The 26,420-nt window shown below is 41.5% G+C and overlaps 1 protein-coding gene across 1 annotated transcript in view; it reads left to right on the top strand.

Annotated features, from left to right (window-relative positions):
• LOC138452175 (uncharacterized) overlaps positions 1 to 16,721 on the top strand; it is a 276,023-nt gene extending 259,302 nt beyond the window's left edge. Inside the window, exon 5 of the mRNA XM_069604954.1 lies at positions 15,064 to 16,721. Coding sequence (XP_069461055.1) covers positions 15,064 to 15,218 — 155 coding nt within the window. The 3' untranslated portion in view covers positions 15,219 to 16,721. The remainder of the gene's footprint in view (positions 1 to 15,063) is intronic.
• Positions 16,722 to 26,420: the final 9,699 nt, after the last annotated feature.

Below are 26,420 nucleotides of genomic sequence, written 5' to 3' on the forward strand. Positions count from 1 at the left end.
TTTTGTCTTTAAATCTTGCACATAGTCATCTTCTCTTGGAGATGTCTTCTCAGTCACCCATACCAAGGATGCTGTTTGACCCTGGAAATGACCTCTCATGAGATTTCTGGACTGCTACTTCTATAGCTATAGCTATGAATATCTTAGAAGTCCCCATTCCATAAGGTCTGAGAGCACACACATAGCAACTCTCTTTGGACATCCTCTCTCACACCTTTTTCATGTGCTGATACCACATGTTATTACCCAAGTGTGCTGTACTGTCTAGATAATTATTTAATTCATTATCATCTTCCCTTGTGCTTCTCTTGTGTCTCCCTTTCACAAAGTAAGTGCTTGCATAATAATCAAGTAGCATATCAGTAATAGTCCTCCCTTCAGGAAGAACCATAGGAACATTTGTCTCAGGAATCGACAACTCTTCACGAGCTACTGGAGGGGGGGAAATCATAGTAGTCTCTATCTCAACAGGAGCATCAAGATAATAAGGAGAAACAGAAGACACAAAGTATGGTGGCACATATATGTATCACGAACCAACATGCTAATCACAGCCATTTACACCAATTTGATCTTCGTTGGGATCGCTCATTTTCTAAAACTGTACCATTTTCAAAATTCCTCATTCTGCCTGTATACTGCTTTTAAGGAAGGAAAAAACCTTTTCAATCAGTCAATTCTGGTAAATCGGGTAGCTGCAGGATCTGTTCAACTATCGCCACAAGCAGCTTCCGTATTGAAGGGCCATTTTTAGAATCATGCTGAAAAGTAGGTGTGTTGACATTACACCCAACAAGAGCAGGATACGATCGGAGAATAAAAATGAAAACAGCGAGAAGGAGCCTATGGCATCGTCATTGGTCAGAACCATAGATTCAGCCAAACAATTGCATTGTATGAAAAGAATCAGCATATTGTTCACACTTCCAATCTCTTATCAGATGTTGCTGCTCAAACATATCCGCAACATGTCAACACTTTTCTAAAGTTCATTTTTTAAAGATTCCTGTGGCTTAAGAACCTCATTTGCACTCCTGCTATAATATCTATAAAGAGTGTCCGGGGTGAGCCACAGTCCAAATGCACACTTGCATTTATTTAATCAGCAACCTTAGCGTACTTCTTCCTCGTTATTGTTCGGGACTGCACGTGCTGAACTTCTTCTTCTTGTCTTACTTCCGAATTGATCATTAGGGGTGTGATGGTCTCACCAGTGTATAGCTTCATGCCATTCAAATGGATCCATGCACATCTTCCTTGGACTTTCACTGCTGAGGGAGTAACATACTCCACTATGTAAGGTCTACTAAATTACGGCTCATGCCACTTTCTGGTAAAATTCCAAATTAATATTGTGTCTGCAGCAAAATGTCTAGGTACAAGTAGTAGTTCAGAAAATCCGGTTGCTGAATGGTCTTCATCTCTGTTCTGAGACTGACCCCCCTGGCGCTTGAGTTGATCTGAAATGACAGAGATACTAGCGGTCATACATGTCAAGTATGCACATAACTCATTTCCTAACATTTCTGCAGTCTTCTGGACATCACTTCTGCTCCTCGATGGAGGAGATAAAGGCATTCTCATTCACCTCCCTGTCACTAACCCGTGGAGTACGAGGTGGTGGTCCGACCCAGGCTGATTTCTTAATGCAAATAAGGCTAGGGGTAGGCAATATAGCCATCCCTTCTTCAGTGTCAATTTAAGCTTTGCAATCCTTTCTTTAAGGAGACTGTTGAGTCTCTCACATATCCTGTTCATTTGCAGGTGATACGCAGAAGAAAACCTTTGCTTAATATAAAATAATAGACTATCTTTTCAAAGACTTCATTAACAAAATGGGGCCCATTATCGGATCTCAGCATCTCACACACTACCCATCTTGGAAAGACTTCTCATACTAAAAACTTTGCTGCACAAGTGTCATCAGGGTGTGTACAAAGACCTGCTTCGATCCACCTGGAGAAGGGACACACCACCACTGTCATATACCTGTATCCATGACATACTCAATATGTAAATGCTGAAAATGACCATTCGGTCGAGGAATCACTCCTCTCATCATTCGCAGTGTATGCCCAGCGGAAAACCTTTGACATACGATGCAATTTACTACATAAAATGCAACATGTTCTAACAGATTCGGTACTAACCAGTCTTCCACCATAGTTGCTGCAAGGCGCTCCCTAGTTACATGCACAGGGTAGTGCAGCTGTTCAAGAGCTACCCTTAACAATGTTAGTGGCATCACTGCCTTTCCAGTGCTTTTTTGTCGCCATAATGCTTCCGAGCGGGATAAAGAACACCCGCCTTCATTTCCATAATTCTTGCTCTTCCTGTGGTGCACTACCCTGAATTTCTGTCACCTGTGTTCTCAGTAAATTATTAAACTCTTTGTTTACTACCATAATCGTGACCACTTTCTCCTTTACATCTGGAGTATCAAAACTTGAAATATCTGGTGAAAACGCAAGCCTTTTTTTCTCTACATCTGTGGTTTCATTCCGGCGAGGAATAAAGTAGGTACGCTTAGTATGTGCTGTGCATTTAACTATTGCTATGGCTACTGGGAGTTGTAGTTCTTTAATAAACCTTTCCAATAATGCTCCGTGCTGCACTGGAGTGCCATCCGCTATGTGGTAGCCCTCCCTTTCCAACGTGCTAATCCTGCATGTACGGTTGACGTCACATAGGCAGAGTCAATATACACCATCACTTCCTGCCCTGCATGATTTCCAAGTGCGTAAACAAGCGCTACCAATTCTACCACTTGCGCTGAAAAATGTGACAGTAGTCTTGCACTTGCTACAACCTCAAATTTGTGTATGCTCTATGTCTTACCAGAGCGGCCCCAGAATGCCTTTCTCCACTAGTTTGATCAATTTTCAAAGAACCATCAAAAAAGAGAATCAACCCCCTGCTAGTACATTTTCCTTTATACGCGGGATGTCATCGTAAAACTCCTCGTAGTTTGCGCAATCATGTACATGCTCGCCCTCTGTCACTAGCTCAGCTACAAACGTGACAGGGTTCACTGTTCTACATCTGACTATTTTAATCGCTGGGTTCGATATCATCACCTCATACGCGGAAGCTCTCTGAGATGTCAATGTACCCTTAGGTTTCTCCAAAATGGGAAACAAAGCATGCTCCACAAAGAGCGTCATAGGACACCCCATTACAATACTGGTAGATTTCTCAATTGCAAACGTGGTTGGCACCAGCGACTGTTCGCACAGAAACTGTCCTTTCATAAATGGATCGAGATTCCCACTATAATATGCCAGAGGTTTATACCCTCGTGTAGTCATCTGTGTTAGTGCTGCTGTCATAACCATCCCATTCGTGTGTGAAAATAAAAATAACTCCTCAGCATAATTGGAATTCCTAAAATGGGAGCTGTACAAATTGCTTTATTCAATTTATCAAACCCTCCCTCCAGTTCCTCAGTCCATTATATTTTCTCATTGTTTACCTGTGCTTTCTTTAGAGCTTGCAAAAGGGGTCTTGTGTATGTACTATAATCAAACACTCATGCTCTAACATAATTACACAGTCCCAAAAACTGCTGCATTTGCTTTACTGTGTGTGGTTTGCTGTGTTCATGATCGCCTGAGCTCTCTCAGGTGTAAACCACTTTTCTTCATGTGAGATCAACTGGCCTATGTACAACACCTCTTCTTGACAATAATATAGCTTCTCTTTGCCTACCTTGTATCCCTTGTCTGCTAGGAAAGTCATTAACTGGATCGAGTCTTGCCTGCACTCATCTTCTGTAGTGCTACAAATCAGAATGTCATCTATGGACTGTATCACAACGCTCTTCAAATCAATATTACCTAGGTACATCTGAAGGACCCTATTAACGATCGACGGGGACTCACAGTACCCTTGAGGCAAATGAGTGTGCTTTAGTTGGATTTGGCAGAATGAAAAGGAAGTCAAGTCTTGTGCGTCCTTGTGCAACAGGATTGAGAAAAAAGCATTTTTCAAATCAATCACCGTGAAATATTGCGCTTCTACTGGGATACTACATAGTATTGTTGCTGAATTAGGAACTAAAGGAAACTCTGCCTCTACAATCTGGTTAATCGGTCTCAAATCTTGTATGAATCTCCAGGACCCTCCCTTTGATTTGTTTGATCGGATGCAAGGCGGTATTGCACAATGATTCTGACAGTACCAGAATACCTTATTCCATCAGTGCTGAAATAGTCTTAAAAATCCCTTCATCCGCCTCTCGAGACATGGGGTACTGTCTTGCTCGAGGTAAAATTGCTCCTGGTTTCAACTATATTTTAATCTCTCCTATCTCTTTCAATAGGCCCACGTCATAGGGACTTGGCACCTATTCCAAGTCTTCATCAAGAAATGATGGACGCTGCCGCACTATCACCATTCGCTTTGGGATCTCTCTTTTCTCTATTCTAATCCAATATGTAACACTCATCTCGAATATTACTCCATCAGCTGTTGGATCCTCTCTAAACATGTCATCGTCAGTGATGTCAGTCAGTCTACACCTTTTCCCAATGGCAATCACTGTTCTCCATGGCCTGCCCTCGACATCTGTTCCTTCAAGCATTGCCATTTCCCATCGTACTATAGCCACATTTAACTCTAGAGGAATAGTCTGTCCCCCCTCCTCGTCCATAGGTATCTGTGGCCTGAACAAAAAATCATCAGGTATTCTCATAATGTTTCCCACTAAGCTGTGTAGCCATGTCAATAGAATGAATGCATACCCCATAAAGAAAAACGTCTGAGCAGGTGAAGCTGAAAGTGGGCCTTATTGGCAAGGTCAGTGATATGAGGTGAGAAAGAGAGAGAGTAGTCAAAGATGATACCCAGGTTTTTTGCCTCACACGAGGGTGAGGGGAAGGGGCCGTAGGAGGGAAAGAAGGGGCAGGAGTCCTAATGAGGAGGATCTCAGTGTTACTGTCATTAAGGCAGAAATCATTAGCAGCACACCATGACTGAATAGCAATCAGACAGTCAGGAATGAGAGAGGAAGGAGAGGAGCTAGATGAGGGAATCTTAAATAGAGCTTTGTGTCATCAGCATAACACTGGGAGTGAGGAGAGGAGGTGGATATCAAGTGGGCAAGAGGGTCAAGGTAAATGTTGAAAAGCCACGGAGAGAGGATAGAGCCCTGAGGAACACCACAAGTAGAGAGTAAGGTGGAGGAGAGAAAAGGGCCAATGCATTTCGGTCTATGACCATCGGTATCCTGAAAGCTTTCAAAGCGAACGGTTCTGCGTGCGAGCTCTGCACACAAAGTAATGTTGGAGACAACTATTGAGAATACCGATACGAGAGGGCAACCAGTTTAAAGCAGTTGTTGGTATATTCACTAAAGCATGGCCCTGACGATGGTCATAGACCGAAATGCATTGGCATATGTGCTTACTGACGAAACAACCTATGTTTTTCGAAGTTGCCTCACTATATGAAAATTGAATTGGTGATACCAAACCTAGAAATGTGAATAAAACATTTCTTGTTGAAGAATACAATACAACCATTTCATATCTTTGAATCAATATTTAATACTAGATTGAATTTTTGAATATAATTTCGCAACCCTGCCAAGGGTCAACTGAGAGCTCTAGCCTTTAGTAAGGTAATGCTACCTTACTTTTCCTCTAAAGTGCTGCTTTCCTGGGCCACTGCTGAGATTGTGCTGGTCTTCAGAAATGGAGCAACGGACTCTCCTGGTAATTACCGGACATCTGCTTGGGTCCTCCTGGAGCATATTGAAGCCTGTGTTTTGCAAAAGGAAGCCAGTAACCATCTACACACTAGGTTATGTAGTGGCATTATCACTATCAATCAAAATCTTTGTTTACACCTGATCTGCACGAAATATGTTACATTGAAGAAAATGAATCAATATGCTGTATTGATTGACTTGTGTACAGCTTTTGATATAGTTCCTAGGACATGTCTTTGGAATGCATTGGAGGACTTAGGTGTCCTGCTGTCTCTTCTGCATGCAATTTGTTGTTTTTGCTCTGATAATACAGCTGCTGTTAGGTGGGTTATGGACGGGAGGCCAACTAAGTCTTTTAATGTTGAAATGGGAGTCCGTCAGGGCTGGGTTCTGGCCCACAGATTGTTTTGCTTATTTCTAGATGGGGTCATTGAAAAACTGTTATCTCACCCGATGGATACTCCCTCCTTAGCAAAGGAAGTAATTCCAGTATTAATGTTCACAGATGACACAGTCCTCCTTTCCCTTATGCCTGCTGGACTACAGGCAGATTTGGCTGTACTGGAATAATTTTGCAATAAGAACGGTCTTTTAGTAAACATGGCAACCAAAAATCTCTGTTTTCACATGGCCTCAAAAGGCAAAGGGGGACGTTGCACCTGCAATTGAAAGAAGGACCTATTGAGAAGGTTGATCCTTACATTCATTTGGGGTTGAGACTGATGTCCAATTGTCGCAGAAATGCTCAAGTAGCTAAGGCAGGTCTTATACTGGCTAGAAAACATAGGCTTACAATGATCTAACATTGGATGGATTCACCACCCACACGGTATCTGCAGGTCAGCCAAAACACAACATAGGCAGTGTAAGTGGGGGGTTGTGCATCTGGGTAAAATATTCCATAAACGTGGTAATCAAACCCCTGGCCTCAAATACCCAAGACCTGCAGGGTTTTTATATTTTACTGCAGGAGGATGGGGGGAGGGGGGGAATTTACTGATTTGTAATCTGTAGAATGAAACGTATGTTGCAAACTGTATGGATATGATGGACCATATGGAGGCTGTGGTCGAGGAATCGATACACTTGGGGATCAAGTACCATACCATTGTAGTTATACAGTATGTAAATCTCCAATTTGAAACCAAGAGGATAAGGAAAAACTAATGGAGGAAGAGAACCTTATTTTTGTTATCCCTCAGATAACTGCCCCATCAAACACAAACAAAACCTTATAAGTATAAAGCCGCAATGGCACAGTTATTCTATCGAATGGGTCTACAAGCTTGTAATGGTGGGTTGAAACCAGATATTCCACTGTTCCCGACCTTCAAGTGTGGTGAGAAAATAAGCCATCTTGACTATATCTTAATTGACCTTACCACCTGGAAACATGGCAAATCTCTAAAAGCCCATCAGAGACCAGAAAGTGATCACAATACGTTGTGCTTAACTTTAGAAATACTAGCCACGGGGAGTGACAACATTGATATTGATATTGATCTTTTATTTCTATTGCGCTCATACACAAGTCTTTCAGAGCGCAACAAGGCAAGGGAGGGGATACATGGGGAGAACAAAAGAGCAATCTTACTAGGCCCTGTGAAATTGAGAACGTGCAAGTGCATGGGGTAGGGGGAGGGGAAAAGTGCAAAGGAAGCGGAACAAGTGGAAATGCGGAGCAAAAGGAGAACAGAATAAATAATAATAAATAAAAAAATAATAAAAGCAACAAAATTGCTGAGTTTAAGTGCAGGAAGAAAAAGAAAAGGGGAGACTGTATGTGTACAGATACAGACTCTAGTGCATGGGGTGGCCCAGAGGCAGTGCGGGAGGGTGGCAGGGTGAGCAGGAACCTGGGCCCAGGTACAGAGGATGGCCAGGTGCACAGTGCAAGAGAGAAGAAGATTAAAGATACAGTACCCATCCAATATACCAGGAAATGTTTAAATTGGAGGATATTGATCAAGGTCGAAAGCTTCCGCTGGAATATCATGAAATGTTACCTGACCAGGTGTAATTCATGGGGCTAACCTCTTACGATCCACATGCGGCAATCAATTTACACTGGGCCATTACCGCCACCATGGTGCCCTTATTCACCAAGCTGATGAAAGTATTTAGTAGCTAAGAAAAAAGGCTGGTATTATGATGAGTGTAGGCACATAAAGGCAAGCCTTGTTGGGGCATGTAAGTACAACCGCCTCAATAGGGCTGAATTCTGAAGAGACTTATAGAAGGCTATAAAGTACTTGTGGCCAAAAAGAAAAGACACTCAAGAATTTGGTCACCCTAGCAAAGGCTGCTAATGACAAAAATGTCAAAGCTTCAGGAAAATAGTAGCAAGTGGTTTGAAAGCTGATAGGAATGGTCCATCCATGAAAATCCCCGAAACCACATGGTTTGTCCACTTCCAATCCCTAAGGAAGCAGAGCAAATTGGGTTTTATTACCCCCTTTGAACAAATTATTGGTTCATTTGATCTAGGCCCTGATAAAGCTCCTCTACAATTAGCGCTGGCAGAAGTTTTATCAGCGTGTAATAAGCAAATTAGGGGTAAATTCCCAGGAAGCGATTATATCTCAGTGGACCTTTAGTTGAGTGAACCCTTAGTTTGGGTCCCCTATCGTTTGTCGCTATTTAAAGGGATACTCTAGTAAAAAAAATTATTTCAAAAATAGATAGGCCACATTAAAAAAATCCTCCGTTTTAAAACTTCCTATGTAAAATTTTGAGCTATTCAAGCTCAAAATTCGAAAAAGCAAGCACAGGTGGGCCTCCATTTCACAAAATGGCGGCGCCCTTGTGCTTGCTTTTGAGCTTAAATATCTCAAAATTTTACATAGGAAGTTTTAAAACGGAGAATGCTAGTATTTTTTTTTTAATGTGGCCTATCTATTTTTGAAATAAAATGTTTTACTAGAGTATCCCTTTAATGTGATCCTTACGACTGGCATGAAACCAATTAGTTGACAAAATGCTGAGATCATTCCCATCTATCAAAAGGGTGCCCTGGTAGCCCTGAAAAGTATTAACCGATCTAGCTATTAGACGCAAGTAGTAAGATATTTGGTAAAACCTTGCAAATCAAACTAGAAAAGTGGATCGAGGACTCTGGGCGTTGAGCAATTTCCAAGCTAGCTTTCATAAAGGGGCGAGCACCACAGATCAAGTGTTCAGACTGGTTCTGATCTTGTACACATTTGCTATCCTTAAAAGTGGTCAAATATATATTACCTTTATAGATCTCAAGGCTGCATTTGACAGCATTCCGTGGAGTGAACTGTGGCATACCTTGACTGAAATGAAGGTTCCCTCTCCCCCTGCCTAAAAGCAGTTATGGATCTCTATCACAACTCTGCAGCCCAGGTACGTTGGGGCCTGGGTGGGGAATGTACCAAATATTTCCCTGTAAAGAAAGGGATAAGAGAGGGTTGTACTTTGGCTCCCACCCTCTTCAAACTGTTCTTTGATGGGGTGGTCATTGCTACAGATAGATAACTTCGGCGCACCAGTTCCAGCAGGTGAAAAGATTGGCATAATAATGTTCGCCAATGATGCGCTTCTCATCTCTAGACGTCTACTGAAGCTAACAGAGCAGTTTGTCAAATTTTGAGAACTGCATGGTCTGGAAATGAATAGAGGGAAAACAAAAACATTGAGATGTGGCAAAAAGCAGGGGCCCTATAATCATATTAATTTCAAAATAGTGGGAACATATATTGAGGAAGTGCAACATTTTGACTACCTAGGGATTCGAATCTCTTACTATGGGTAAGAAACAGATAAAGATAGTGCTTCCTTTGGGAGAGTGTAAGGGTATTTTGCGACGTTCTAACTCATATGGTGGTGATATCATTATCGCTGCATTGGAAGTATCAGGCAATTGCATCTGCAATATATGGTGCTGAGTTGTGGGGGCACTGTAAAATGCAACCAATGTCATGGACGGAGAACAACTTCCTAATAAAGTTTTGTGACTCCCAAAAAATAGCGCGAAATGTCCCATAACAGCTGGAATTCGGCCTCAGGTCTATAAATGATCAGGCTGCTCTCAAGCCCCTACTTTCTGGGTACGCATTTGGTCTAGTGACATCCATCTTGTGTACAGAATAGCACCAATAGATATCTTAAAATACTCAAATGCTCTATTGATGCTGTGGCTTAAATACCTCAAAGATGTGTTGGTGATCTAAACCTGGAGAATTACTGGATTAATCCAAAGGGCATAACCAAGATAAGCAGGAAGGAAATATTGGATGCTTACACGGAATACAACAGAATAAAATGTTTTGATAAGTGCATGAAGTTAACAACAGGTTATTCCTATCTGTTATTTAATCAAAGTCACTTGCTGGAACAATACTTGCGCCTTGTTATCAACCCTACACAGAGAACGCTATTCATCAAGTTTTGCTTGGGTATTTTATCAATTGCTACAGTTAAAGCAAGGTCGAATAAAACTGTGTCTGATTGCTGCCCTTTGTGCACTTTGTGAGATGGTGCAGCACTTTCTCTTTTAGTGTTCTGTGTGTGCAGATACCCGCAAGAACATTTTTAGACCCTGTCTCAACAAAAGGGGAGGTGTTATCTTTGTATAACGCCAAAGGAATTTGTAAAGTGGGAGATACCGCAGATATTATATTTACAATTTGAGTTCGGCATGGTGGAGAAGAAACAACAGTACTAAACAATGCTGTTAAAGAAGCCCTATTGTCCGCTTACTAGCTGGTTCTACAAATTATTGCATTGTATTTTTGTATTTAATGGGCCTCATTATTAGTTTGCTGATCCGAAATTAACATGATGGTAATTCCATTTACCAAGAGCTGGAGGTTAGCCAGGCACCCCACCAGCAAAAACATCCTATATTACCGGCACTGGTATTACCAGTGGCAGTAATACCGGCAATCCCCCCCTATGGAATCCTAGGGACTCCATGGAATGGGTATTAACCTATGATTGCTGGCAACTGTAATCTGCCAGTACTTACGGCAGATCAGATGCAGGTAAAGGTAGGTCCGTTTGGTGGTATCCCGCCGGATTCACCGGCAGGATACCACCAAACTAATAATGTGGCCCAATGGGGGTCATTATAAGTTTGCCGGTATGCCGCTGGTAATTCCGTTAGTATACTGGCAAACTGGCCTACCGTTTCTGCCGCCTGATATCCAAGTGGCGGAAAGGACAGTAAATCCCGATTCCATGGAGTAGGGCTACATGAGGGGATTACCGGTATTTCTGGCACCAGTAATAGCGGTGTCAGAAATGCCGGCGGTGTTTACCGGTGGGGGCCTGATTTACCTTCAGCTCTTGGCTGGGGTTAAATAAGTGAACACCCACCAACACACTTGTAGTTTGCCTGTCCGGGAAAGTACTAGTCCTGGAATTACCAGGACTTTTATCAGCACTTTCCCAAACCGGCAAACGTATAATGACCAAAATAAAGTGATGATGATGTTTCAGCTATTTGTGCATTATTAGTGAGGTTTATGGTTGGCATGATTTTATATAATCATAACCACTGGCATTACTCTGGGTAACCCTCCAGACCATCATGTTTAAGCCTGACATCCGGCTACAGAAAGTGGATATACAATATCCAAATCAAGCTTGGTCCCACTACAAAGAGGCAGTCCAGCCTGAACTGGGAGGTTGCATCCTTTCTGCAAGAGACCGCAAGCATCCCAGGCAGGTTTTTCTTCATTGGGTGTCATCAATGAGATGTAACTTGAATATCTAGGCGCACCAGGCTTGGACCCCCATCAGGGATAACTGTACAATTTGAGGTGACATTTGCATATCCAATTGTGACCATGAATTTGTCTGCCATAAAAATGTACATACATCTTAATGAAAGCTTTTTCTGGACAAAATAGAACTTACACACAACCAAAATCCAAGCAACTTTATATGAGCCCATCTGTTCCTCCAATTTTTTTAAGGGTACTCAAGTACTTCCAGGCTGCATTATGCACCCACCTTCCCATGACTAGTGCACTAGCACAAACACCTTAACTTTAAGCTTCATTTTAAAGTATCATACATAGAGGAAATATGAAGACCGCGAAACAATCGCAGTAGAAAAACCCATGACATTACATCAGATACACAAATTGATGGGCAGAGCAAAAGAGTCAATTATTGGGCCTCATTACAAGTTTGCCGGTCCGGTAACTACGGTACTGGTAAGCTTTCCGACTATGAGTTCTGCTTGTGGGTACCTTTTCACCCGCCAGGACAGACCTCGCGGGCGGAACGGCACCCGCAAGCAGAGCATGTCAGATGCACCGGCAACATTCTGAATGGGGAATAAAAGTAAAAGGGTCCACCAGGGTTGTAATGGCCCTGTATTTCCCTATTGCCAGGGCCCGGCAAGGCTACTGCCAAACTTGTAATGAGGCCTAATATATTCCAACTTGTAGCTGTATCGAAAATTACTGAGGGAGAAAATTAGTAAGCCACAATAAAATCGTAGGCAAGAGTGAGACAGCCAGGAAGAAGCACCTTAGAAACTACTTGCATTTTGTAATAAGATGCAAGTAGTCCTACAAATCGAAACAAATGTATCTCTACCAACTGCCCAGACATTGCTCTCCCATTTAAGCCTACACATTCAGTTTAAAAAAACATTTTTATTGTGGTCATTAGATGTTTCTTTAGTGCCCAAAATACACCGTCCTGAGATCTCTTTGAGCTAGCTACCTCGATCAAACATTAATAAAAAAATCTTTACACTGTATGGGACCAGCCAGTGTTATTTGTAAGCAGACCTCTGTTAGTTAATAGATTGTCAGCTGTAAATGTGATGCTGGTTCTAATAACAATATCTTATCAAGTGAGCCTTTAACCTCTTCGTTTATAAGCAATATGTATTTCCTCAAGTGTGTTCAGTGCCCTGCAGTCCAATAAAAAACAATCATTGCAAAAGCCAAACATGTTGGCCTTTGTATAGGTATTAGATATGTATTTTCAAGGCACTGACACTATACTCGCTGTTATGTATGTCATTTACCAGCTGTTGCCATCCTTTGGCCACATAGTAAAATTATTATTAAAATTATTATTATTATTGTTTCATGTTGTAATTATGCTTCTCTCACTTTTGTACCTGTTGTTAATCTGTAATGCGCTTTGGCTTAAAGCGCTATATAAATTCAATAAACATAAAATCAATAAACATGGCAGTGCCTAGACAATGCATAACCCATGCGTAGACAAAAGCCAAACCTTCACCCCCACACCCACCTGTCTAACAACACGGCTCTGAATCTGTGCACTAGAAACAGGCTGGATCTATTGTCTATAAGGAGTGTATGCCAGGCAAGAAGTAACGCCGTTTTATTTCAGGGCCCCAGACGCAGCTGGGGCAGCAATATTCAAACAGAACATGGAACAGAACTGCATGAAAAGGTGCTGTCAAAGAAATGCCCCTAAATCAAAAGCTTTTACAATCGTCTAAACTAATTAACATTAGTCCCTTTGCAACATAAAATTTCTCCCCATAGAATCTGATTGGTAAATTTCATATCAAACCCCTACAGAAGGGCGTAATTTACTGTTTAGGATTTGGTCCCACTGACCTTTCCACACCACCCCTGGTTCTCCCTTGTGACATCACAATCCAACCCCCAATTCCCACATCATAGTTCCAATTCATTGACAATTTGAGATGACCAGCGGAACTTTATTCACCTGCCCCGTCATCTCATCTTTCGTTCTCATGAGAAAGCCTTCTATCATGACACTGTCAGAGCTTTGCACAAAGAATACTGTGTAAATGTAGCACATTAAGAACTCTTCAACCTTCTTCCCAGGCAGAAATGCATTCAGGGGCAATTTGAAACTGCCATGAGCTTTCTGAAACCGCCAGTAGATCAGGCTTCGTAAATTAAATATGCCGAATTATGAAATCATTGCCTTTCGGCGGGACCCTTGAGCTCTGGTGTATGACCTCAAAAGTAACAAACATTGTTTGCTTCCTACTGTGTGATCCTAGGATCGTGGGATTTTCATTGTGCTACCAGCCACTGCATCTTCCAAGCAAATTAATGAAACAAGCACACATTTCTAAAACAGCATGCTTTGAGGCCTGTTTACCGTTCCTCGGCCTAATGCTAAACCTTGTTATACTTACCTGTAACCCATCTTCATTATCTATGTTTCATTAAACATGACTGTTTCTTTAAACGTGAGACATTGTTTATTAGGGTATTCTTCAGACTAGTTCAGATTACTGTGTGGCTATCAAGGAAGCCCCCGCCTGTTCAGAGTGCTATTCTCACAGCTGGTAAGTTTGTGCCTTTTTACCATGCTGAACTTGCATTTTTACCACAGAATCTGTGAACCAGAGACAGGTTGGATCTATCATGGACACCATTGTGCATATAGCAGAACTCTCTCAGTCAAAGGGGAAGTCATGGAAGTGTTCCATTAATGTTCCATTAATGCAGGCATTGCTCGCAGTGTACCCTTGGAGCCATGTGATGAAGGAATGGCCAGTCAGAGGCAGGCTCGTCAAAAGTCCACAAAACTGACATTCCAGGAACAGTTCTAATATCTTAGGGAACATGGTTGCTGTGAAGGTGCCCTGATGTTGCATTATGTATCAGCACCAAGGACCTGGCACTAAACACCAATGGAAACATCTCTGTACACTGAACATAACTCTGCCCTTTACAGGGACAGCACCATGTCTAGGGAACAAACCAGACTTTGCTACCAGTTTTACAGTTATTTTGGTGTGGGACGCCTTAGTGGCATGTGATGGTATGCACCAATCAGGTGGGCAAATGGTATTGGTTGGAGTAGGACATAGTTAATTTTGATGTGCTGCTTTATAATAATATCCACACTCATATCCTGATGGGGAAGGCTATGCCCATCTCACTGTTACCTCCGTCGGACCGGAGACGAAGAGTCTGGCACTTCCACAGACTTCTCAACATCAAATATTAACTTTTGCATAGGCCTATTCACAGCTTACTGTTAAAGCATTAATAGGAGAGTATTCTACAGAAGGTTTACTATGGAAGTACGTATACTAATCTCTGTCAGCATCTAGCTTGACTTGTCCAAAGTAGGAGTTCATGCAAATCTTGTTCTGACTGCCTATGCTGTTGGATAGCCACACGTATGACTTTGCTACCAATATCACAATTTCAATTTCCGGTATTGTGTGCATGTGTTCATTTGGGCCTGGGTCTTTCTAGACAAAAGTATACAAATAATATACAATAAGCCAGATCATTTTATTGTAGATGGAAATGAATGCACTACTTGAGAAATTGCAAAACTGGGTTTGCTTTTAAGTACTTTGGAGGAGTGGTTCATACAAATGTTTGCTCTTGCAGTGGCTGGACGGAAACAGATCCAGGAAGAACCAAAGCTCCTTTATGTGCTGCTATTCTTGAACCGCCTGCTGATTCTAATCATCATCCTTGTGATCTTCAAACACAAGAAAAGCAGAAGAGTTACAGGCTCCAAAACAAGCTGCTCCTTAAAATGATAATGTTATATCAACAATAATCAGGCATGTAGATGTATGGCTAATCTGCTGAACATATCATGTAATTACCTGGCAGACATTAAAAGCACCAGAACCTGCAGTTCTTTGATGTTTTCCACATTCTGAACAATGTCTAAAGTCAAGACTCTTGGCGTCTACTTTGATTGCTCTCTATCAATCATGTCAATTGTGTAGTCTCTTCTTCTGTGTATTATTTGAGACTACTTGGCAAGATTCAGCAACTGGTTTCTTGAGAGAATAATGCCACCCTAGCAGAGCATTAATTATTGTGGAAGCCTTCTCACTGGTATAACCGATTACAACCTTCCTAGGCTCCAAGTGACACTGAATCATGTGGTCAGGGTTGCAGCTGCCCTTAAGCGCAGGGATCATGTGACGGCAGCCAGGTGATCCTTGCATTGGCTCCCTATGAGGGAACACCATAAATTTAAGCTGCTAGCAATCACACACAAGTGCATGTTTGACAAGAATCGTGTATACCTTAAGCAAATACTGTGCGTCAAACAAAATTAACGTACTCTCGGATCAAGCAATAGCAACCTTATTGCGGTACCACGTGTGAAGTTTGATCGACCTGTTAAGCACTGATTCGACTACCTTGCCTTGGTGCTGTGAAATAGCCCCCCGAACAGTCTTGGATTGGAGACCTCCATTGAAGTTTTTTTTTTAAAAACAGAAAACTGTTTACCTTACATAGGGCCTCATTACGAGTCAGGCGGTCCAGAAATAACGGTGGCGGTAAACCCGCCACCACCATTGTTTCTGGATCGCCTGATCTCGAGTCCTGCGGGCGGAGGTGTCATTCCCGCCAGGTCTGACCTGGTGGGTTTAAAACCACCCGCAGGCGGACAGGGAAATACCGGCACCATCAGAAGATGGTGCCGGTGTTTCCATGGCTCCCATTCACATTGAGTCCTATTGGACTCAATGGGAATCGTGATTTACCGAATTCCGCCTCTGGAATTGTAGTGCCCCGGTAATTCTGGGAATCACGGAGGCGGAATGTTAATACGAGTCAAGCGGTAACCGAGCCGGAAAAACCAGAAAGTTACCGCCGGACTCGTAATGAGGCCCATAATCTGCCTGCTCCAAATTGATCCCTGTGCCCGATTGTACCCCCTGATTTTAACTCGGTATTTTATTCTTTCATCTGCTTTTATATTTGCTATTGTGTTTTTTATTAGATGTGTGCTATGTCCTTCCAGTCCCCTTTCCCTGTTATGTGTATTTGTTGATGGTGCCCGTTCATCTCCAGGTTTAAGGCACATTACAAATGCGTATATACATAAATAAATACATAAATAAATACATGCAATGTTATTGGTTTTAAAATAAAATATTGGGCATCCATATTATGGAGTCAAGATAACCAATTCAGTAACACAAATATTACCAGTTAAAACATGACCTATGTGTTAATTTGTATTGTTTGTACCGCATGTTTCTAAGCACCTGTTTTACAGCACTGATGATGGGGTACTTTATGTTCTACAAACTTTGGTCCTCCAGAGGTCTTGGAATACAATGCCCGTCACCCCAGACAGCATGGTCAATGTAAAGGGACAATGTCCATAGTCCAAAACACAGTGGAGCAGCAGGTTGCAGACCCTAGATGACAAGAGTAAGAATTACAAGTATAAATACAAAATAAGGAAAGGAAGTAAACACTGCAAGCAAACACTGCAAGCATTTCATGACACAGGTCAAATGGCTAGTTGGAGGCTTAAACACTATATTGCAAGATTTTCTCCATTTGATTCCTCTACACATGATTCCTTTTCCCAAATTGATTATGTTAAACTGCCTGATCAGATGCTTTAGACTGTACTGAGCACATTGATTTATATATTTATCTATCTATTGTTGAGTTTTATAATGGGAGAACTTGAGGGAGTCTTAAGTTAAAGTTCTTGGAAAAGCAAAACTGGCCATTCAGTATAATACAGAGGGGTGAAATATATACAAGGAATTGGAAACATGGTGTGACACACCCAAGTTGCCAAGTTGTCTTCTTAGATGAATCCTGTGTGCAATATGTGAGTTAATAGATGGGTTATATTGTGTGGGTGATGGTTTTGCAAAGTCACCATGGGCTATAGAAAGTATCATGCCTGATGGTTATTAATATTACAACACACATAAACAATGGTCATAGGAACATGTTGGGTAAGCATTCAGAGGACGAAGTGAGCACATTTGAGGTTATCCGGTCTGGCTGAAGCCTTTGATGATATCAGTGGTCTTGTAGGCACACCTTTTTTTATACAAGAGTTTGGATATTTAGGAGCAACAGTAGTGAGGATTTGAAAAGTAATACAGTTGATTTCTTTGTGTTATTCTCTTTGCACTGCTGAGACAGTTGAGGTTGTCCATGCCTTGTGAGATATGATCTCAGGACATGAGTCCCACAATCAGTCTAGGTTTCGTTTTATTTTTTTGTTTATTCCCATATAGACGCTCTGACAATAGTCTATGTGAGGGAGGAGAAAGAATTTTGTTCACCTCCATGTTCTGTATCATTTACAACTAGGTGACAATTCTTGTAACAATGTGAAGCAGGAAGTATGATTGTTGGTGTAATGAGTGTATTTGTGGTTGCAGTGAGAGTTTGGTGTAAAAAATGATGACTACATTATTTAGCTAGGCTGATGGGTTGGGTGCTACATCCTTGACGGGTGGCCATTTGAAAGGTAGTGTTGCTGACAGCGGGATCCAAAATCAGATCATCTTTGCCTTAGTGGTCGAATCCTGGATTCTCTGGAGTAGTCTGGGTATATAACCTTTGTTTGCCTCAGAGTCCAGGTTCAATATTACATGAGAATCAAAAATATCTAATTGGAAAGATTTTTGAAAGAGTTTGACAATGTCTACTAAAGGTTTAATCCAGACATTAACTAGACACAGGGATAAGACAGGGATCTGGAAGACCAACATGTTAAGATGGTAATTCTTGAATTGAAGTCTCCCCTTTTAACCCTCAGGGTGCAAGCTTCAAGGTAGTTGGTTATCCAATCCAAGGCAGAACCAACTATTCCCATCTGAACTTAAGATCTTTGTATTTGGGTTCTATGTTATTACAATGACAGACTTCTATTTGATGGGTTTTTATTGAAAAGTTTTTTTTAAACTCATCGATATTTTGAGGAGGTTTGAGGGTCCCCAAAACCCCACTGACCAATTTATTTAATATTATTCCCTAACACATACCCCTTATATACGCTTACCCACTACCCCATATAATTTTTTTATTTGTATTTTCAACAGCAAAACAATCTGTAAAAAAAAACATCAAAAAAAAGACTCTTGATGTAATAAGGTTGTACCTGTATCACTGTCTGATGGTTAACGTCCTAGTACGCAAATGATATATCTAGGGCTGTTGGTGTATTGTTGTCCAGTGCTTTCACAATTTCCTCTTTCATGAAAATTAGAGTTTTTTCCATACTCCTGCATGAGTCAAAACCAGATGGTTTTCAAGAAGAATGTGGTTCTCTTCATTTTTAAGGACCAATTGAGTGGTAATTAGCTTTTCTATGTCTATAGCAATGAAAGGATTGCGAAATATGGGTCTGTATGCTTGGGGGTTTTCTGGGTCCGAACTCAATTTCTTTATGCGGGTGGTTCTGGTGACAACCATAGGGAAGTCGGGATACTGTCTGAGGTTAGCAATGCATTACAAAATTAGGTCAGATGTTCCGCAATGTAATCTATGTTTTCCATGATCAGGATGTCTGGGCATGTGCCTGTTTCTTTAGCTGAGGGTTTTAGTTTCTCAGTGATATTAATCAGCTGTTCTGTTCTAATTGAGTTGAACTCTTTAACTTGGAAGTAGGGCTCTAGTTTATAATAGCTGTTCTGTCTGTGATTATTTCTCATGATCCATGTTGGTTTGTATTTACGCAGTTGAATTCCAAAAGGCACTAGGAAGAGAATGGATCCTCTCAGGGTTTGGGTTGATTACTAGTCGGGTGTGGGTAGCTAAATAAACACTGTTAATTTTGAAAACATCTTTAGAATTAGTTTGTGGATAAGAGATACCGTTTTGATAGTATAGCTTTTTCCTTACCCTCAATGGCCCTATGGTTGGCACTGCTGTGAATTTGTGAGTACTGATTGCCATTAGGTGACTTTAATTTCCACAATGCCTGTTCTAGATTGTGGTATGTTCATTTAAGAGTGTTCAATTTGTCATTGAACCATTTGTTGTTTAATTTGGTTATGGTTTGTATACTTTTCTTTTTCTTTGATTCAGTACTGTCCAGTGTCATAGTGGTTTCTAGGTTTAGTTTACCTAGTGCAAGATTGAGGTCATCTGTATTCTTGTCATTCATGCGTGATTACATAACTGCCTGTCACAAAGGTATGTGCCATAAATTGAGCGAGAAGACCTTGTGTTGCATTTGAATCAGAGTTGGCACGCCTACGATCAGTGCTCAGAACAAAAAGCACATGTATAGAAAGATACATTATTGGTACCTAGTTTCTCAATCAGTTTAACGTGTCAAAGTCTGGACTATGCTTTTGTGGCTGTGCAAAGCAGGTGTGTTCCCACACATTTGGGGGCAATGCCCCAGAATAGCGAAACACTCCGAGGCATTAGTAATGTCCATCAATAGCATAACAGGTTTGGCTGTTACCTATAAGTTAAGAGGTTGCCGTCTGATTGAACCATTATAAGGACCATTTCCTATGACCTATGGGGAAGTGAGAAAAACACACATTTGTTTACTTCCTGACAGGCATGATTCTGCAGATTTCTGTTGGTTAATGCATGCTGAACATTAAAGCATCTGTAACATTCCGAATTGTGAAAAATGTGCTTTCTTGATTAGAGGGGAACTGTGCATATGTATGTATTTCTCGATCAGTTTCCGTCAGTTAACAGAGACTATATGTGTGCCACCCTCAGACTCTGGACCTTAGGACTGCTTGGTCCTTAGCAGACATTTCACACATTTGGAGTTCAGTCTTATAATTCCCTACAAATGCTTGTATTTCCTAACCATCTGAAAGCGTATTGACCAAAATATACTTACGATGTGTGTCTCCGGATTTCTAGTTCTGGGATTTGGAATGTTTGTGATACAGGAGGACTGAGTGTGGTGGTTCAGAACTATTTTGATGTATGTTCCTGGAAAGAGTTAGGGGGAGGTGAGAGGCAAAGAAAAGAACCAAAATGTAACAATACTCAAAGCTGATGGACAGATTAATTACAGAATAGCTGTAGGTATTCAATTTCAATATCAATCAGCTTGAAAAGCATGGCAGAAAATAATACTGTTTTCAGTTCCTTCTTAAATTAAAGATGGTCAGCCGTATGTGTGTACTATTCCCGAGATTAAAATATTAGATGATCTGAAATGTGCAGTAGGGCAACAAGGTAGAGAGTTGTAACTCTTTTAAGGGCTGATTCAAATCATATGCTTTCTTTTTTCTGAGAATGTGGCATAATATAGATGAATGCATCAAAAAGCCATTCTGTTACTATTATTTAAATGAAATGTTAATTGTTGTTTCTAGGGACTGTTTATGATACATGTAGGTAGGTAATGTACATGTCTATGGTTTCTGTAAACCAACTGATGCAACCAATATTTCATTCAGTATTCCATGAAATTCTCATCAGTTACTGCCTGGCTCAAAGTACACCTATACTGTGGAATATTTTCGGGATTGTTGTACTTTGCAACCATATGCATGTGGAAATGTGTCCCAGAAATCTGCAACATTTATAAAGATTGCCTAGGTTATCCATTTGGACAATTATTTGTAGAAAACTGTGATTTATGAAGGAAAACAGCTAGATCAAAATCTGCACATAAAACTCCCTACTGATTAGAAAACAAGGGTGTTGCGTGTTAGCAAGGAACATGCGCAACCATCCACATTGTATTGCTCTGTGTGGATTTATCGCTTGTGTTTTTGGGGTATGTATAGAGGTTTGGTTGGCATTGATCTGCTTGGATTAATCAGTAGTGGTTTTGTAATAAGTAACTAGCTATGATCGACTTGGTAAACTTTGAACACGACTTGAGATATTGCCAAGTTCAAATATTTTCTGAGGACCAAAACCGTTCTGCTGCTGCACTTGCTGTAAGCATTATTTAGAGGAGATGAGCAATTGTGTGTGATATGGGTCCAGAGAGAAGATAGACCAAGTTCGTTTTAGGGGACCTTGGTCAGGGCTCCCAGAAGGTAGGTACAGTCTGTGTGGAGGTCTGTTTGTTTGTTTATTTATTCATATAGCGCTCCAAACCCAGAGGTATCTGGGCCTCTTTTTGAGTTCCTGGTGATTTAGGGAGCTTCTGGCCAACTGAGGGTGTTTACCACTGTTGGTGGGGAGATTTCTGGGGCCTCTCAATCAACCACATAGGGTTCTAAAATCGGGTCCTTCTCTGTCTCAACTGGTGGAACACAGACAAGGAGGTATGAAGAAGGGCTGCTTTCATTCAGTCGTATCCAGGTCTCTGGCATCAAAATGCAAACAGCAAATGGTTCTGGAGGGCTGCTCTTTCTCTGATGCTACATGCCTAGGCTGAGGTCATGCATATTCACTCAAGAAAAAATAAAATGTCATGAACATATTGTTTAGTAAACATCTTGTGAGACAAATGGGTACTGCACACGAAGAGGCTGGCACAAGGTGTTCAAGAATTCAACTGCCACCTTCTGCCTCTGGGGTAGGACTGGCTCTGGATTTCTCCCAGGTAGGCCTCTCACACCAGGCTAAGAAGGGTTCCCATCCCCTCTTAACAAGGTCAGCATACTGGCCTGGTCACATGAAAGATATATTTCACAAAGGCTAGCCAATACAGCCATTGTTAGAAAACAGGACCTCTTCCCTATCAAGTTTAAAATGTATTTGTACCTTGCGTATTATGGGTATAAATATGCATCTAATGTGAGAGGCTTTTGGGGTATTTTAATTTTGTTTGTACATAATTTTTAAAATGTTATTATGTCTACATTTCTGTTATACGATTGTATGGATATTCTTCCAAATAAAAACACATTTTTGTTGTTATATAAAATGAGGCACCCATCCAGTCCAGGATATGAATTGAGGGGGTAAGTGGGCTAATAAAGGGAAGGTCCTGGTGACTTCTTCAGTCCTGGAAAGGTAGCCAATATTTTGTTGTCTGATATATTCTGCACAACATGCGCATCAGAAGGCGTGTGGCCATGCCTCCAGTGGAGGATATAACACATCAGGACTCAGAGTATAATGATGACGATGATGCTGGGGACTACATGCCACATGAAATGTTCATTGAAAGGTAGGGGACAGATACCTTATATATTAAAAACTCAATGAGCACCCTTTTGTTTAATAACATTATGCCATAGATTTCACTTAGCTATATTTAATCACTAAAAGATTCCCTATGATACAAACACAATGATCAGTGGATTTGTTTGCGAATGTGTTCTTAATTATTGATTTGATGTATTCATCATGTGCCTTTACACAAGTGTTTCAAGGCGCAAATAACATCAAAAAACACCCAGGTCCTTCACATACTCTCAACTCCAGCATACATGGCCACTTAACATCCACTGTCCCAAAACAAATGTTCTCCCACTACCATCTATCCCAACACTCATTTCTTTTGTCATGAGTTTGAGTAGGATCTAAAGGAGAGTGACACAGAGGTGTGAGATGAAAGATACAGAGGCATGAGCCTTTCTCTTATGTAAGTGGGCCAATTTAGGAGAAAATAGAACTCAGCAAAGGAATTATCCTTTCCTTGGTGTTCAACAACAGAATTATCTCAGAGGTTGCAGATCTCAGTCAATGGTAGCTCCACCAATAATTCTCTCAAACGCTCATAGTCCTCTAGGTCTAAGTGTTTTCGCCTATCTTTCTTGACTGTACAATCCAGTGCATCAGGTTCTCTGCTTCTCATCACTGCCTTCTGTGCTAGAGCACTCTTCCAGGGTCTTATGGCCTATGTGTTTCCACACGATAATCCAGCATGACTGCAGAAGTCATGGTTGGGTGCTATGGACATTCCCAAAAACTTCTGCCAGGCAGCTGACCAGCTGGTCTTTTTTATGCAGATATTGTGAAGCTGAACAACTAATTTTCCTGACGCTAGTTTACTCCCTGATACCGGGTCCTCTACCTCATTGACGGACTGCATTAATATTACATTTATCAAGGGGTTCTTTCTTCCACACTCTGTCTGTCTGTCACATCCTTTTAACTTCCCCTTGTGCTTGTATCTCCAATTCTCCATAACTCTAGTATCACAGGCATATGGAATGCCAACTCATTTTCCTCCACTTATCCAACCATCTCTTCATTTTCCCACACCTCTCTACCTCCTTCAACTCCGCCCCACCTGCTTTGCTTTCCAATTTGTCCTGGCTAACTACCTCCTCAAAGCTCTTCCCCTCCTTCCACTTATGTTACTTCCAACGTCCTCCCTAAAATCTTCCAATCATCCAATATAATTTTTCTCCTCCTCTTCCCTTAATTTTCAACTTGCCACCTTCCCGTTTCTGATGTCCCAATATACCACGTTCTTCTTAATCACTTCCTAACTCCTCTCCTTTTTGCTAATCACCGCTCTCCAGCCTGCAATGTTCTGCCCCTGCTCCTCCTGCTCCCCTTTCCACCAGAAAGCCTCTTTAGCATTTGTTCCCATTCTTCATTCACCTACACCCTTCTGTCGCCTTTCCTCGCTTACATCAGGGGCTTGGCCAAACCCACATAAAGTGCCTCTGCCTAAACATTCTCAGGTGTAGGCAACATTTATAGTGGACCTCTGACAGGTTGTCATTTTCAGGTTCATGGTCTTTCTACTGTTTTCTTTGCCCCATCTGGAAGTGCTTGGACTTGCAGCCCTGTTGGGTATTTTGTGAGGTTTGCTAGCTTGCCACAAAACACAGGGATAGACATACATTGCAATCATTTGCTGAAACCAAAAGCAGGATGTAGTGCTGCACCGGTACACAATTTCACTATCTGATTTATTTCGGATTGCTAGGTAATTACCCCGCATAGTATTACGTAAAATGATGTATTCATAACATGGGGAGCCAATTTGCAATTACCTTCACTTTATCTGGTGCCTCTTGGAGAGAGACTCAGATTCTGACACAGCACTGGACATGTAACATCTTCATCATGGAAATATACACACAATGAGCAGCCACACATTTTTTTAAACTGTGCCATTCAGCTTTAATATATATTCTTGAAATATGGACAACACATAAATGAAATTTATCAGTGTCGTTCGAGAAACAGAGAAAAAGCACATTTAGCAGGAAACAAAGTAAATACATATTTCACACGTTGTCATCTGCATTTGACATAGCTCCATAAAAGCAAAGGTATTCTGAAACCTTTTTTTACAAATGCTCCCACAAGAAGTTTGGCAGGCGAACACAGAATTATCTGTGGAACTTGGACCAACTTTGAGTGCAGTCGCCAGCTTGCAACTGAATACCCACAGGTAAAACTCACCCCACAATATTCTATCGCACACACGATGTAGTGTTCTCACTTGGTTACTTATATGCTTACCCAGGTGCCTGAAGGATCTGCGCTTGCAGAGCCAGCGAAAGACAAGCTCTGTGTCTTTGGTCACAGCACAGCTTTGAATTGCCCCTATAGCTCCCTCCTTTTCTCTTCTGCAGAAAAGGCCTCTTTACCACGGTCTGCCTACCTCCTCTTTCTGAAATTTTCCTTCTCCCTCTTTCGGCAGCCTAGAGCAAAAAGTCCTCCTTTTTCTCATTGTCTTCTTTTTAAAGCCTCTGTTCCACCTGCCCACTTCATGTATATTGCCCTACACTTACTGTAAGATGTGCCTGCCTCTGACTGTGATGTCATATGTCAAACAGACACCTCCTCTCGATAGCCAAATCTCCTGGAAACTTCAGGAAGTCCTGATTCTTTTCCACCCCACCTTTTAGCAAAGTTTTAGTTCAATGAACCCCGGATCGATGAGCTACATTTCTTATTCTGGCTTCCTGTGCTAGAATACAGACAATGGGCCTACTTTGAACAACATGCATTTGCACATTTCATGTTCTCTAACCCTCATGTCTTTCCATTGCAAGAGCAGCTTTAATTCATTCATATATTTTCTAAACAGCATTTCAGAGGCTGTGTCTGCAGTCCCAATTATCTCCCAGTTTGCCCCCTAGGTTTGCACCACTGATTTGCTCAAAGTGCTATGGACTCAGCTGTCCCATTCTTAACATTCATTGTATTAATGTGTTACGAGTTAAGACTAGTAATTGGTCATATTAGAAGTTAGTAATTAACCCTTACACTCCCTGAAGCGGTCCTCCATCACAAATCTGCATTCCTCAATTTTGTGAAGAGTGATCTGTTCAATGAGATCCAAGATTCAGCTGTGCATCTGGGAGCAGTCCAAGGCAAAATGAAATGTCAATTTCTTAGTTTGTACACTGATAGTATGGCAGTAGAGCTATTGAAAGTTGTTCTCCTTTTCTAGCGCTATAGGATACTCATACTCTGTACAACGTACAACAACTATTTAATTCTGATGGGCATTTCTGATTGTTAGGTATCTCTCTGACCTCATATTGATGGGAGGTGGAGGCCCCTTAACCAATCAAAAGGATTGACCCTGAGGACAACAGTGCCACAGATTGTCAGGTGACTGGGTGAGCCTATTTATATTTAATTGTCTTTTGATGGGAGCTTGGGGTAACTAGTGCATCAATATAACAATCCCCTGCCAAATGTCAATCCATGAGTATGGGTCTTGGGATCCTCCCCACATTGCCCATGGGTCCAACATCACATAGCATATTGTGAAACCCAGCCCGCTGCTCCTCTCTACTTTGAACCCCAAGAGCCAGACAGTGGACTTCATCACTCCTCTCACCATCCTCTGCATCAACATGAATGTCCTTCCACTACCTTCCTGACACATTCAAAAGTCTCAGATAGGAAAAAGGTTCTAGTTGTGCTTGTCATGCCCCGAGCATGACAGTGATGACGTGATTGCAGCATATGGTAAGCACCTTGAGAGACTTCCCACACAATATCCTTCTCTGTTGAGGTTGAGGTTCCATAATCCTGGCCAAGAAGTGGCCAAGTGTCCGTATCATGGCTTTGCACATGTTTCAGTGCCCTGAGTAAACCAACTCCACAAGTTCCTGCACCCAGTGTCCTATCATGTGATGGTATTAACTGCC

This window comes from Ambystoma mexicanum, chromosome 1p, assembly GCF_040938575.1.
Source record: "Ambystoma mexicanum isolate Mex_15411 chromosome 1p, UKY_AmexF1_1, whole genome shotgun sequence".
NCBI lineage: Eukaryota > Metazoa > Chordata > Amphibia > Caudata > Ambystomatidae > Ambystoma > Ambystoma mexicanum.